We start from the raw sequence: 16618 nt of genomic DNA on the forward strand, positions 1-16618 counted from the left end.
ACCAGGAAGGCTGCTGATGGCGGCGAGAATCTCCTCCCTAGTGAAGGGTTCGTCCAGGAATGTTCTGTGATTGTCTTCAAGCCAGACCAACGATATAGACTCGAAATACTGATCAAGGCAACCAGGCTTTTCTGACGCAATACCCAACCCCTGAAAGTTTAGTGGTGCAGGCATTTATAGGAGGATTAACCAAAAAGCCTTCCTTACTATACCGCTGGACCGGAAGCAAAAGCATATTAAGACCTTCTGCAAGCACGTTTTCTTCCACCAGCCTTTTAACAAGATTTTTGATGCATTTTAAAAAAAAATAGGGAATTAAAATTAGTTGTATGGTAACCAGTATTATATTTAACTTTGTAGTTTGGTTTTCCTGCAGTGATTTTTATACTTTAGGATACATTTTTTTATACTTTATATTTTTTAATTTTTTTGCGGGATTTATTTTATCTGTTTTTGTTGATGGATTTTTTGGTGGATTACTTCGGGATCACTGATACCAGCTAATAAACTGTAAGTTATATTTTACTTCTAAAGTTAGTTCTCCTTTTGTGCTATGTATTTTATTTATTTCTTGCTAATTGCTTTTAAGTTATGTTTTTAACATGTGTTGTTTGGCTCACTGTATATCAATTTATTTATTAGGTCGCTACTCCACGCAATTTGTGATTTAGTAGCCTTTACTGAGCCAGTACACAGACCCACCCTCTATGTGAGAGGTACTGCTAGGGTATCAATTCAACAGGTATGAAATCTGTGGTTAGAAGTATCCACCAGAAGAACAAGATACTTACTATTGGTAATGCACTTTCTGGTGGGTAGCTAACCCCTCCCACCTTCCTGTTCTGTGTACTGGACTCTTTATCCATCTATAAAGGTCCCAAGTCTACAGATTGGCACACTGGTAAAGTCATTATGTTGCCGTGCTCTATGACTGGGGGCAAGGGCAGACTTGAAAGCAACTGATGTCAGTGTGCATGGGTGGCGCTTACATGTGATAACGGAGTGGAGCCATGTGACACCAGCTATTGGCGTGCAGCGCTACTGCTGAAAAGTTTCCAGATCTAATCTGATACCTGGGGACTATTCACAAGGTAAGGAATCTGCAGTTATAATATCCACCAGGATGAGTGTTATCGAGGGTAAGTAATGAGCTCTTCTGCACCATGAATATTCCTTTTGAATTAATTAAAGCTCCGCCCATCTCTTTTCTTTTGGGGTGGAACAAATTTTGAACAGGTTACAGTACATACAAAATGTCTCAGTGCTCCAAAGAACAAACTGCCTGACATCTTGTTGTGCATGAAGGTATAGTGCTGTCTTCCAAGGTCCTTAAATGAGCAGGGTTACATTTAACTATGCGTATTTTATATTGCAGAACCACTTTTTATTTTTATTTAATGTAGTTAACACTATTGAAAGTGGTTGTTTCTCAGCCAAATGTACTGCTGATTTAACAATTTGGCTAAACTTGTTAACAAAAGCAACTTATGCATTTTTTACCATGTTTCCTTTTATTTGATCGGTTTGGGAGACATGAACATTTCTTAAAATTCATGTTCTGGGATCTCGCAAGTACACTGAAAAATTCTGCTTTCTAAGCATTTGGAGGGAATACCAACAGTGAAGAAGTAGGATTTCAAGTTAGTAACTTTTTACTACCCGGTCATTCCCCTCCCAAAAGTAACACTCTGATGATCCTGATCGCTGTCACTAGGGGAGTATCCTGAAGCAATACCAAACCAGAATAGGTAAGAAGTTTAAGATATGTACGTTGTGAAGTTGTAAATTCTTTCTAATTATGGGGTCCATTTTTGTATGCTTAAGTCCCATCTACTAAAGGCTGCTTTCACTGCACTGCAGCGCTTTTTGGCCCGCTGTTCAGCAAGAGTGAAATCAGGGTCAATATAAATGTGGTGAATTCCTACTGTGAGATTATCAGTATTTGTTGCTGCGCACAGGATCGTATTATGATCTTGATCAGTATTGTTGCCCCATTGGGGAAAAGTGTAAGCTCGACTGGGGCTGTTTTTGGAATGAGAGAGTGATGGATACTTTCCACGATGGGCACCTCCAGAAGTGAAAGAATACTGTGGCATCTGGCAGCAGTTTACAGTAAACTTGAAGTGAAACGATCCGTCTAAACATGCAGTCACACACAGTAGCGGCTGGTGACATTTGAAAGCAGTGAGGCGTAAAAGTTAGGAATTCTTTATAAGTAGCGGAAGAGCAGTGCATCTCTTTTTACTTTTGCTATGTCAATATTTTTTTTTTACCCCCATCCACACAGCTCACCTGACCTGAGGAACTTTCAGCACTGGAAAATCTGTTGTGGGTTTTATTTTTCTGCTTTGCAAAATTCCTCGGAATTTTGTGATTTTGAAGTTACAGGAAAGTATGATGAACGTTTGTGTTTTGTGGCGGTTTGTGAAGTACCACAAAATGTGAAAACATTGATAACATGTATATCTTGTCTTTGCTGCATTTACCCCTGTTTCTGTGTCCGAAGAGCGGACCTGTACGATCATCTTAAGCCGTCAGGAGCGGTTGTCTCCTCTTCTGCTACATGTCCTATCACTTAGTCATAAACACAAGAGAAGACTCAATGCAAGTTCTGCACAGTGAGTTGCTGCTGGATCAGACCAGCCTCATACCCTCGGGACAGCCTAGAACTGCTCACTGAAGGTCACAAATATGCACTCCTTCAGCTGGACCCAGGAAAGCAGCTGATACCACTCTGCTGCTCTCCTCAACTCCTCTCACCACCGTCTTCAGCTGTCTGTCGCCATATATGCCCCAGGGAGCTTTGTTCCGTTCGTCAGTTTTCTTGGGTGTATCGGCCCCGCCCATTAAGGAATCCTATCTTTATGCCTCTCCACTACTCGTGACTGGGTCTCCCCTTTGTCCCAGGCCCGTAGGTCACTAAAGGGCTTTCATCTTGTGCAGCACTGGTTTCTGCATCACACACTATTTATTGTTGTTGTCTATGATGCCTTTGGGACTAGGATTTTAAAGGGTTTTTTGAGGGCAGAAGGGTGCACAAAAGAGAAATATCTAGTCAGCTAACCTGTTAGATCATCTCTAGAGGTGTGGCGCAACGGCCATGGTGCCTGACTCCGGAACACCGGGGCTCACGCTTCGATCGCCAGCGGAAGGTTAACCCAGCACCATGTGACTTTGGGTAATTGCTCACTTAATCTTCCCAACGCCCCCCAACGCCTTAACACCCTTCGGGGAGATTGTCCACGCTTTACAAATACTGGTTTTTCATTTTTTATTTTTATCTCATCTTTAATCTGAAGGGTTCTGATCACATCACCCCAGCTCCAACATCGCCCTATTGCTTGTCCACCAAACAAAGAATCAAATTAAAAACCCTTTGTCTAGTCCACAAAGCGAGTTACAGCTCCGCTTTAGCATATATTTCCAATCCTGTCACTCTTTGCTGCCCAACCAGAAGCCACATGTCTATGAATGACTGAGAAATATGTTAAGGTGCGGGCTCTAAGCCACAATTGAAGAGTGATTTCTGTGGCAGTCTGAATGTCTCTAGGGAACGTTTCCTACTTGAATGCCAAAAAAAACCCTGTGGAGTCAGGGATGTTGTTGTAGGGTTCTCCTGAACCTTCTATGGAGGGAAAGAGAATGATTTTTGCAAAACAGTCTTATCTCCAGCAGACCTTGGCAGTAGCCGTCTGCTGATATGGTGGGAAGGTTAGGAAGATTACAGTGAGGTCAAGAGACAACCTGTTTTCAGAGATGGATGACCCCCCTCTTTTCTGGAAGTTTTCTGAAAGGTCACTAGAATAATGCCGCCTGTCTGTAGCCTTTCCCCATGCACAGCTCCTGTTGAGGCCTTTCAGTTCCTGAGTCATACATAAAGCCCAGGGCATTTCCTAGAACCTCACTCGATCCTACATTTGACAGTGTTTTGGTGTCTGTTGTGACAAACTAGAGCAATGCTGGAGTGCAGCGATCCTAAACAATAACAATGGACAGACACCACAGCCCTCCAGTGTTCTGCCCTGGTTGGGGGAGAGTAAATCCAGAGTACATAGTAGAAGCAGCAGCCCGAAACCTGCCAGCCTTGCTGAAGCCTGTGCAATGATGACTATCTGATCTTCAAAAACAGATGCCTCAAGTAATGCAGTCTTGCAAGCAATACAGGCCTGAAACCTCTTTTTAACGGTTCCCCCATGCCTGCATATTTTCGAAACAAAAAGACTAACCAAGATATTGATCAGTGTCTAAAATGGTGTTACATAGTTTAGCCTTAATAATGCCCTAACATGATAAATGCGTCAATGCTGACTATTTTACAGACATTCTACAGCTAATCCAAATCATCACAATGTATTATTTTCCCACCTTAAAAACCTTGTTTTTGGTGGAGGAGGGTCTCAGACGGACATTGAAATTTATTTTCTCTGACGTGCTATGGTAAAGGACAGGACATCTAATGTTGAATAGCTTGCTAGTGTATGTGAATGCGAGTTCACAGCAGAGTGACAGATCAGTGAGTGAACAAACAGCTTCATGAGTATTCCTAGGTGCAGTCCCAGGTGGTACTTGCTTTGATGGTGGCGCTCTGGCACTCAAAGTCCAGCGTACAGTTCCTAAGTAAGAGACACAATGCCACTAGTGTAAGAAAATGTTATTGTTTCAGTTAATTAAAACCATAACAGTACATTTTGTAAAATCAAGTACTGCGGTTGAAGCTCTTAATGTTTAGCCACATTCTCTTTCGTTTAATCCTAAAACATTCTGAATCTAGTGGAAATATTTTCTTATTTTTAAAATATGGACGTTTTGGTGTACATAATATACAAGTTAAAAAAAAAAACGATCAAGAGACTTTTGTTGATCCATGTGAAATATGATTCCCAGAGTTCTGGTGCTATTCTTTAAGTTCGAGAGAGCCCTCTTCCGCAGAGGCCGCCATCCTATTACCCTTTTTTAGGCAGGGTACCAGGTTACATTTCAACGCTTGAACATGAGCCAGAAGGAACTTTATTAATAGGCAGTTCAAACGGGTGTCTGTTGGATTTAGGGCTGCCATAATTGCCGATCTGCACGTTCTTATGCCTCGGTCGTTCATGGCCTTTTTTAGAAAGATGGCTCGAGCATGGGCTTAATTCGGGCAGATACAAACAAGGTGAATGAAGTCCACCTTGCTGCTCCCAGATAATCTACAAATTTTGGGTCCGTCATGCACCCAGATTGGCTGGTCCATGGTGGAAGGAAATTTTCCCAGTCGTAGCGCCATTAGCTGTTGTTTTCTAGGGGCTGGGAATGTAATTGTTAGATATGGGGCTGCAGTGAGTGTTTTGTATTTGAATATAACCATCCAGGCATGTTTTCTTGTGCTGAAGGTGGCTTTGTCAGTTAAAAGTGAATGGAATTTTGCTGACTTATTTATGGCTTGCTTGAAGGCTGGGTAAGGCAGATTGATTTCCCAAAGGTTTCTTGTACCAGTGTCTGTTAAGGCCTTCTCGAGGAATTGATTGTATGGCGACTTTGCATCAGTTTTTATTTCGTCCCACAGCTCTTTATGCAATTCAGACCCTGCTGTATTCTGTTTTAAGCTATACCAATGCTTGATAGTTGCGTACTTCCTTCCCACTATTTCGTTTATTACTCCAAATTCTAATCTCGTCTGAGCTGGGGAAGCTCCCCGGTGAATTTGGAAGGTTGGAAGGTGAATTTGTAGATGGCCGTCTGTATTTTATTCAGCAGATCCGCATCTTTCCCATAGAGGGCTACGCTGCCGTATGACAGCGTAGGGAGCACCTTAGCTTTTATTGTTGCCAGTAGAGGTTTATATGATGGCCCCGTAAGCTTTTTTGCTAGAGACCTAAAGGCAAACGAAAGTGCGTTTGCTCTCTGGGCAATGTACATTTTTTGCTGCTGGTGATTGTGTCGGTTGTCAAAGTAAAAGCCCAAGTACTTATAGTTAGGCACAGCTTCTATGTTTTTTCCCTCCAGTTGGATGTGTTGATTGACTATCCGTCGTCTGGTGATGAGCATTGTTTTGCTTTTTTAGGTCTCGCGACCTATCGATGCGCGCAAGCGCATCGAGCGGAGCGAGAATTCAAGTAGCCAAAATCCTCGTCAAACTAAGGGCTTTCCGCTGGCGTTTTGTTTACGTTCACGTGAATCACGTGATCAAACACGAACGCGCATCAGCCTCCCTCCCTCCTATCGGCCATACTTTCAGCTCCAGCACCTCCCCTCTCTCCTCACCTCTCTCCCCGCACACAGCCTTCCTTGAATTTCTCCTCCCCCTCCCCAGCCAGCTTCCCCCAGGCCGTGTTCCCTCCCATGCTACCCCATCCTCACTCATCCCTCGCACCCCCTCCTCCTTCAGGCCCCCACCATTTGCTTTTGCTTGTGTTATCAGACTCACGACCTCCGCGCCAGTTTGAGATCTCACGAGATACCGCCGGATGTCTCCAACTTTACAAAACTTCGGAGCACTAACTCGTGCTACACAAATTAAACATCGGCACATATTTTCCTCACTTTGTTACTTTAATTCTGTGATCTAAATCTTCACAGTTTAAGTTAAAATGACAAGATTGTCAACACGCTGTTGTGAAAGCCTAGAAATGTTTACGTTACTCAACTCAGCGCGAGCTTTTCTCTAATTGACCAGTCTCGGTGAGCCCACCCAGCAGAGCCCCAGACAGACAGCGCCTGGTGCGGGTGACCTCTGGCTTCAGGGCACTTTGGAGAAATGAAGTGCTCTGCAGTCTGCACAGTGCATATGAAAACAACACTTCGAAAGAAGGCGCTGGCGAAATATGTAAAAAGGCCGACGTAATTCACTTGCTAGCTGGCGTTTTGCATTACGCTTTTTACACAGAATTCTGTAAAATTACGCGGCGTGGTATCACTGGGGTTGATTCAATTACACCTCAGACAGCGGGAACGCCAAACAAGCATTGGCATTGCCAATAGGTCTCGCTTGTGGGACCTTATAAGTATTTAGTTTTGCAGCACAATATCCTTGGTGCAACAAGAATATTGTGCTGCAAAACTAAATACTTATAAGGTCCCACAAGCGAGACCTATTGGCAATGCCAATGCTTGTGTTGTATTTATCTCCCGGCTGTTATTTGTTATGAATTCCGCTAGCCCCTCTAGTGACCTTTGAAGACCAATCTTAGTTAAGCATATCAGTACGACGTCGTCCACGTAGGATAAATGAGTTAGAGATAAGGAGCCTAATTTGGGTGGGTGGTATGGGATCTTGTTTAGGCTTGAGGCTAGGTCTGCCATAAAAAGATTGAAGAGATGCGGGGCTAGAACACAACCTTGCTTAAGGCCTTTGCTGGTGTTGATTTTTCTTGAGAGCCGTGTTCCGTTCCCCAGTTTTACTTCCATCCATGTGTTGGAGTAAAGGAGTACAATTCCTCTCAATGTTTTTTCCAGAATATTCCAGCTGCGCAGTTTCCTCCATAGGATGTTGCGATCTACGCTATCGAAGGCCGCCTTTAGGTCAATGAAACAGAGATGGAGGTGCTGTTTCCTTCGTAGATATTTATCGGCTAACACTGAGAGTGACAGGACGTTTGTCATTGTCCCGCTCCCCTTCCTGAAGCCTGTTTGATTCGGCGGGATTCTCTTTGTGGCATCAGACCAGTTTATCAGATCTTCAAGGAGTAAGGATGCGTAGTACTTCGCATCCACATCCAGGAGAGCGATCAGTCTATAGTTTGCTGGAGATATTCTGTCTCCTCCTTTGAAGATCCGTGAAATTATTGAGCCTTGCCAGCTTGATAGAATTTGATTTTCTATTTCTACCTCATCGAATAGTTTTTTAAAATTTCCACTCCAAAAGACCGGGTCAGCTTTAAAAACTATTGAGGGAATGCCGTTCGGGCCCGGAGCTCCACTGCCGTGAGTCTTCCTTATAATTCTTCTTATGTCCTCCTCGCAGAAGCCTGGGCGTCTAGACGTGTCTGCTGTCTCGTTATTCTCCAAAGGTTGAGCCTCTTCTCGATGGGGCCTTGATGTCCGTTGGACCCCATCTGGTGATTGAATTGCACTGCATTCTTCCTTCGGGAATGCTGCATTTGTACAGAGGGTTTTGTGTTCGCCACTAGCTATGGAGCTCACTTTTCTTTGTTTGACCCTTTTATTATTGTTTTGTTGTTCTGCTCGTGTGTTAGGCAGATCTTGTATTACATCAGAGAATCTCTGTATTAATAGCGCTGCCCAGTCGCTTCTTGGACATTTGATGTTACTGGGTTTGAAGGATGGTTTAATCCGTTGATGATCCTCCAGAATGCATTTGAGTTGGTGTTCTTTGCCGTGCAGAGTAATTTTGCCCATAAATCGTCCTTCAGGGATCTTTTATATTCCCACATTTTCTTTTTATACTCTTTCTTAAGATTCTGTCTTTGGGCCCAGTCTTTTGATGACGTAGTTGTCTTTTTTAATGCTCTCGCGTTTCTCCTTATTTCTATTTTGAGCTTAATCAGGTTTTTTGGCAGTGGGATATTGTAAGTTGAAGGCCGTGATTTTTTGAGAAGTGGACATAATTGTTGTTAACTCTTCCGTGAAGTTCTCCCATTTTTGTATCTGATTGCCTATAGTTGTCTCACTCCCCGTTTTTAATCTCTGTACTTTTACCTGCAGATCTTCAATGTTGGCCGTTGTCCAATTTAGTCGTTTCAGGTTGGTGGAGAAGGAACTATCTCCAACTAGCTTGGTGTTACGATGTTTGTTAAGTTTTAGATTGAAATAAGTATGCTGATATGAGTGGTCACTTTTTGATGTAAATTCAATTAAAAATTGCTGAACAAGGGGCAATAGTGGAAGTGAGACTGCTGTGTAGTCAAGTCTTGAAGTGGTCGAGATTCCTAGATGAGTGTGCTGTGGCGGGTTGTCACCTGGAGTTCTCCCGTTCAGGAACCGTAGTCATAGAAATTCCAAGGTTTTTACCAGTTGTTGACCAACTGGATCGTGACGCTCTGTTTTAAGGTGCTTTTGTGGTGTCACGTTCCAGAATTCGTTGTCTACAGCTAACTTCTCATCCTCCTCTGGTGTGTAGATTAGATTTGAGTTGAAGTCACCTGTTAAGATGACTTCCCAGGTGGGGTTGTTATTTAGAATATCACTAATTGTGGATACTAGCTGATCCAGCTGGGCTTGTTTCTCTTTCACATTCGGAGGCACATAGGAGTTAACTAGTAATACCGGAGTCGCTCTGCCAGGAAGAGACAGTTTTATTAATTGCATGTTTGGTCCATATGGGGCTATTTGCTCTGATCTGATATTGATGTCCGTTGAAATATAGACTGATGGTCCCCCTTTTGGTCGACCATATTTGCAGTTTTTTCTTGCTGGAATGTTGAAGTGCGTGTACCCAACAAGTGGTAGCCCATCTAGTGCCCATGTTTCTTGAAGGGCGATGATGTCGCATACTGCCCAATTGTGGAGGGGCAGACCGTCTTCCAGCCTTTTCCTGGCACCAGCTATGTTCCATGATAGTAGATGGAAGGTATATGACAGACATACCATAGCTCTTTTTAAAAGGCACCCTGTCATGGGTCGTATAATACATTTCTTGCACCTCCCATCTGAAAACAGATATTCACTTTCTTCTTCTAGCCCACTATGTCCATGCAAATAATCTAGTATAACGGAACCGTGCACACTGGATAGGGAATTACTTCATGCCAACTGACCTAGTGCAAATGTGGTGACACCAACACTCAAATGTACCTCTTGTGAAAGTGTTTTGAAACATTCGCTATAGCAGAATGGGTACTTTGATCCCTTCAGCAGTAGCAGTCGGAGCTCCATAGTTAACCAGTCATAGTGCCGGATTCGCATGGTGCACCTTTGATGATACAGGCCTATTCATAATAGGTGTTCATTTGCATTATACCACTCCATATCTTTTTCTCAATAATATCAAACAATCATAATTCCAGCTGTAAACATTGAAAACCTTATTGTGACCGGATTGAATTCCAGCAATGTAATCTCAGCCTTTTTCTACCATTATCGACAACATTTATATCAATCTAATTTGAGTAGTCTAAGTTGAATAAAAAAAGTAATTATGTAAAGTTGATAGGGAAAACGTAGCACATAAGGATAGTATTAAAACCTCTCATTCAGTGCTTTCTGCTATATTCTTTTTTTTTTTGTGGCAACAGCTACAAGATGGGAGAAAGAAGGTTGCTATCATGTATAGAGTGCGAGTTTGGTGAATTCTTATGTGTTCGTAAAGGAGCCTAATTCTGTTTTCAGTTTTTATTATTAAAAGTAATGTGCTTTTTGTGTGAGAAAATAATAATAATGTCTGGTCAGTTGATCCTATCAGTCACCTAAAATTTATTTTTTCACTTCCAATCCAACAGGTAGTAGACCCAGACAATCATATAAGCGCAATGCACAAAAACGTTTCCAAACTCCCAAATCACAGGATCCATTGCCGGTGGGGACCAAAGACCTAATTTTAAATCATTTTTGGAACAGAGAAGCAGACAAGAGTTCAAACAAATCACAAAAAAAGAAAAGAAACCCAGCACGAAGTAGAAGAGTTCAAGCCACTGATCACGAGAGTGATGTCGGTAAACTTAAAAACCCTCTTGAAAAACAGAAGGCACATACTGAAGCAGAACCAAGATTTTCATGTGCTGAATGCGGGAAAGGCTTTAGTATGCACTATAAACTTATTATACATCTGAGAATGCACTCTGGGATTAAACCATATGCCTGCAGTGAATGTGGAAAGTGTTTTTATCTGGCATCCTCATTATCCAGACACAGGCAACTACACTCTGGGGAAAAGCCATATGCATGCAGTGAATGTGGAAAATGTTTCAGTATGGCTTCAACATTAAACCGGCATAAACAAACTCACACAGGGGAGAGTCCATATGTATGTAGTGAATGTGGAAAGCGTTTCAAGCACTCAGCATCATTAAATTCGCACAAACGATCACATGCAGGAATTAAACCATATGCATGTAGTAAATGTGGAAAGTGTTTTAGAGACTCCTCTTCGTTGATAAGGCATCAGAGAATTCACACAGGAATTAAACCTCACGCATGCAATGAATGTGGAAAGTGTTTCTTCCAACCCTCAGCATTAATCACTCACCAGAGAATGCACACAGGATTCAAACCTTTTTCATGTAGTGATTGTGGAAAGTCATTTACCTGGTTGTCAGCATGCATCAGACACCAGCAACTACATACAGGAATTAAATCGTTTACCTGTAAAGATTGCGGGAAGTGCTTCAGTCGGTCATCAGCATTAATTGGTCATCAAAGAACTCACACAGGTGTTAAACCATATGAATGTAAAGAATGTGGAAAGTGCTATCGGGCTTCATCAGCATTAGTTTCGCATCAAAGATCCCACACAGGAGTTAAGCCATACTCTTGTAATGAATGTGGAAAATGTTTTCGAGACTCTACAACTTTAGTCAGGCACCAACGAATACACACAGGGTTTAAACCTCATGTATGTAACGAATGTGGGAAGGCTTTTAATCAGTCATCAACATTAAAGAAACACCAGCTAATACACATGCGAGAAAGAAAGCAACCCAGCTATGAGTCACTTATTATGACTGAAACTAAACCCAAGACTAATCATTTGGACCCAAATGGAGAGGTGACTGATAACCAATGTAAAGTGGAAAATATGTTAATAAAGTCTGAGTTGATTACCTTTACACCAACTGTGTAGTTTTAAAAGCTGTTTCTCAAAAAAATCTGTTTTATTTGTTTGCAACTTCTAAAACAAAAGTATGCTCACCCCCAGTTTCTGCCATGGGCTTGGTATTTTTGGGTTAACAGTACCAGGTCTTAAAAAATCTGTAGCATAATTGCTGTAGTGTTAGTCCTTTTTATACCATTAAAAATCATGCCTCAGTTACCAATGAAAGAAAGCCCAAATTCACAATAGCTGCAAGGCCAAAGACTGCATTGGACATGGGAGGCTAAAAAATGGCTGGTACTTTCATGCAGAACATTATCCTAACATACCTTAATTCAGCAATGACCTTCCTTGCGTTTAAAGTACATTTGCAAAAATGTAATCTGGTGTGGTGTTAAGCTGTATACAACTAATGAACATGGACATCCTGTTTAATACTTTGGATCTTTAATGGCAACACCAACAAATTCAGAATAAATAAATACTCTCTCCACTTCTATGTGTAGGATCAAAACTCTTCAATTTAGTAGTATGGATTGCAACTTTTTTCAGCAAGACACACTAGGTGTTTACTGCATTAAAGAAAGAACATGGTTCAACTCAAAATTGGTTATAAATGGCAAAGGACAACACTGCTGTAAAGCAAAGGCACACAATCACAAACCATAATATAAGAGTTATGCCACCTTAGACCTCATTTACATGTAGAAATATTACATAATGTATGGTGACAGAAAGGAATACAAACTGGTGCAAAACTGATATTGTTTCAATCTATGGGCACTGTGAAAGGGAAATACAAAATCAACTGAACAGTATAAACCTAATATCTACAATACTAGAAAGCATACTGATCAGATGAATGTAGTGAACTGTTTCGTATATCTCAAAATAAAGTTGGAAAATGTATCCATATCACTAAATGAGCATGGCTGCCAAAATCCCGTCTTCTCAAACAGAACTTGAATTCTCTTTGAGGAGAACAATTGTGTTATAGAGTAGATCACAAGATACTCTTAAGTCATACCTGAGGTAAATAGGATGAAACACTACACCTCAAGTAATGTAAACTTTGTAGTGGCATAAATCAAATTTCTAACACAGGAAAAGGGAATAACGATAAGCCTGGAAATAAAGAACGGATACATAATCAAGTCACTTAAGATAAGCATCATATTCCAAATTCCATCGAAGTCAAATTTAGGTGCAGATCAGGAATCGTTAAAATTTAGCCTTGCTGATGGTGTTTGTGACTGCATATAGTGAAAACAATGGAAATTAGCATATACAGTTTTTTCAGTCAGTTGTCCACCTAGGAAATGTACATAAATGTTTAATTTCAAACAGTGAATAATTATTTAACATGGGTGTCTCAGAATATGGTTTGATTCAAATTGAGAATATTGTCCTTTTAGAGAAACAAAACAAAGTCACATATGCAAACACATATTAGCTTCATATTTATATATGTTGAATTTCTACTCCATGGAAAGTGGGTATGCATACATATTACACTTGAATTCTACAGTCATTCGTTTCTGAATCCTCAAATTAAGAAGGTTGTTCTTAACAAACATATACTTCTCCTGGAGCAAATGTCGGACTTCCAAACAGTGTCCGCTTTGAGTTGATCATGTGATCTATGTAGAAAGGAGGCCAGCTAATCTAAGCCAGCCTGAATAACCATGGTAGTTTACAATCTCAAATCTGCCTGCAATAATCCTAGAAGAATTTGATGGTATTTGCTGCACTTGTACTTTGAAATCATTTACCTCTAATCGGTTGAATTGACATGACAGCGAAAGAATGGCAAGTCTGTTGTAGAACTTGTATGTCTAAGAAACTGTTGTCAAATCTCCTCTTCAAAGATAGTACATTCCTGTTTTCACTTGACAAGACAGACATTGATTAAATTAGTAGAAATTCATCTGAACAGAACCACTAGAAGAATGCAGAGAGAATAAAGGAGCTGGAAAAAGGTTTTTGGACAGAGGTACCCCCGGAAATATATGGCTATATAAATATAATTATAATATACAGATGTAAACTGTAAGGTATGCTACAGAAGGTGAAAACTAGTTCTAAAAAGCACTTTATTAACCCCCACAAAAAAGAACATTTTGAATCTTTTTATTTTTCAATATTCCTGTTAATTTAACCCTAGTTAGGTCCTAAATTAGCCACAAAATAATATAATAATCAGCTAGATACAGAAACAAGTGACATGGCCATGGACTTCTGCTGAACTCCAAAAACACAGTGCACACCAAGACCTGCTTGTTCGATAGAAAGAATAGCTAAACACCTGAATTTTTCAACACATACAAATGTCAGGCTTACAGGCGTACTTCATAACATGAAAAGGTTTAAATATCCAGAAGAAGAATACACCAAATGATGTTAACATCATCAAATGTTATATGTTTTTCAAATGGTTGAAGATGCGTCAGGTGACTTTACATTGAAAGTAGAGAAAAGCAAAAGAAGCATTAAAACTGTGAAAACAGTTGAAGAAACTAGACCACCATCCAATAAAACACATGTGTAGTACAGCAGAAAAATTTAAAGATATGTTACTGCAATCTCATCTTTATCAATAATTAAGACCCCTAGTTGTTGAAAGAAGACTTGAAATCTAAACATAATAGATTTGTCATAGCCCAGGTGCTCGTGTATTCTAATATGATTTTCTTAGGTAGGTTGAGGATTATTTTAAACTCATTTTACTTGTTTTACTTACCATACTAGAGGTTCAAAGTAAGGTTTCTCAAACCTTTTTCAGTTGAGTTGCCTATTTTCTTTTGAAAATGTTACAGCGTTGCATTTGCACTGCATTGTTAAGTTGGGTGTAATTTAGTCTTCAGTAATCTTTTCACTCAACAGGCCCAATACAACATTCCGAGGATACTTCTGGAATTTTAGAACACAGGTTTGAGAACCATTGCTCTTAAACGGTTAAATCAAACAGAAAGGAATATTGTACTATTGACTTTTAATGCCAAGATGTAACCTAGAAGTTCGATGTTATTGCAAACAAGTGTATCATTGTGGTGTCAGTAGGTAGCGGAAAATATTTAGTATGCTTTGCATAATACTTATTTAAATGAATTAATATGGTATGGATATTGTATGTGTATTTCTCTTATAGACACATTTGTTTTCACTGTCACTTCTGAGAATAAAGATAATGAATTCTCAAATGCTGCAACTTAGACACCAGTGCCTCAATCAAATGTTTATTCTGAATAAAGAGCCTGACACTGGAAAACATCAAAGAATGTCTTCTTTTTTGAGAAACAAAATGTGTTTTATGGTACCGTCATCCGATCTTCCCAGTAAGGACAAGTTCTACATATCTGTCAGTCCCTTGACTACCACCTAGTCAAAGCATTTTCAGCTTCCACATAGAGCACCAAGAGCATTGTTAGGTCGAGCCTGTGCAGCGCATGCACTGCTCTGCGAGGCATGCTGTATTCGAGTATGGACTTAAAGCCCTGCCCACTCTCCGCCGATATTTGTCATTGGCTTGTGCCGTTGTTCTTCGCAAATGCTGGCTTCTGATTCGTTAATAGGCTTGTTAGTCCCTTCTTAGTACTGTCTTGTCTTCATTTGTAACTTTCCATGAAAACTGGCCTTTTTGTCTCTGTTGTTAGACGGTATGTCCTATTTAGTCTGTAAGCACTATTTTCTTTAATGAGTTTCTCCTACTGCAGGCACAGCATGCTTTCCTGCAACATTCAGTGCACCATGCATGCTTTCACTTTCCAAGCAGCCCAGGACAATATTGGCCGCTTCCTTGAAATGAAATATGTCTCGCATTTAAGAGTTTGAGCTATTGGCATTGTAAATGACAATGCCTTTTATTGATGTGTTAATTATCAATACAGATAAATAAAAGGCATTGTCATTTGAAATGCCAACAGCTTAAACTCTGCAAATGAGAGACCTATTGCATTGCAAATGCTTATTTTAATTTTGCAAGCAATGTCAAAGGCATTGATCGCTTTCCTGGTACTGTCATATGTGCTCTGGTTTTAATAAAACCTGTATTTGTTTTATAAGTGTGGTAAACCCTGTTCAATGCTGAGGTGCCAGGGTTTTAGAGAAACATAGTTTTGCATTATAGTTTAGTAAAGCAGTGAGTGTGTGTTATTTTTATTATTTTTATTATGTGTGTGTGGACTACGGGTACCGTCGGACCGTAATAACAGGCGTGGAGGCCGGATGTATTGCTCTATTTCAGCTGTTTTTATTGTTCCCAAGCACGGTAAACGAGGGGTTTGCAAGAAGGTGAGGCTGGATGGCTTGAAGTCCGTTCTCGTCCGTCCGGGTGAGGAGGTCTTCGGGTTGGCTTCGGGTCTCAGGCCGGGATCCGGTTTCGCCTCGGAGGGGAAAAAGAGAGAGAGTGGGCAGTTAGTCCTTTTCTGCTTGTGGACCGTCGGAGTACTGTCACCAACCACCGGGTTGTGAGGGGGCCAAAGAGAACGTGAGGGTGAGGGCAAAAAGGGAGGTTTCAAGGAAGGGGTTAGACGAGAGAGAGGAGTGGGAAGAGCGTGCTGCGGTGAGGGGGGGGGAGTGCAGGGGCTATGATACAACGGGCTAAGTGCAGTGAAACAACTACGTATATACAGTGCAGCAGTGTACTGTCCGTGAGGGGATCTATGTACAGCTAATATACAAATAACTACAGGGAGACACAGAGAAAAGATAACAATGTACTCACGTGCCCTGCCGCAACTCTCCAGTGAGTTGCGGCCGCTCTCCAGCAACCTCCTGAGGACTCCACCAATCTTCGGTCCAGACGTCCTCCTCCTCTTCACTTCCGCTCCTGCTCTTCCGCTCTCCGTCTCAGGTTCTCCGCACGCTGTCTCCTGCTACGAGTCCGCCGCCTTGAACCTCTCCTCTCTTCGTCGTCGGCTTTTCTGTGTGTCGGGC

General features: G+C 41.2%; 1 protein-coding gene across 2 annotated transcripts in view; it reads left to right on the forward strand.

Moving 5' to 3' along the window:
• Positions 1-14951, forward strand: part of LOC144763332 (uncharacterized) — a 331587-nt gene extending 316636 nt beyond the window's left edge. For both annotated transcript variants that reach the window (XM_078648819.1, XM_078648820.1), the window contains exon 5: positions 10374-14951. In XM_078648819.1, coding sequence (XP_078504945.1) covers positions 10374-11713 — 1340 coding nt within the window. In that variant the 3' untranslated portion in view covers positions 11714-14951. The remainder of the gene's footprint in view (positions 1-10373) is intronic.
• The last annotated feature ends 1667 nt before the right edge of the window (positions 14952-16618 follow it).

Source organism: Lissotriton helveticus, chromosome 6 (genome assembly GCF_964261635.1).
Source record: "Lissotriton helveticus chromosome 6, aLisHel1.1, whole genome shotgun sequence".
Taxonomy (NCBI): Eukaryota; Metazoa; Chordata; class Amphibia; order Caudata; family Salamandridae; genus Lissotriton; species Lissotriton helveticus.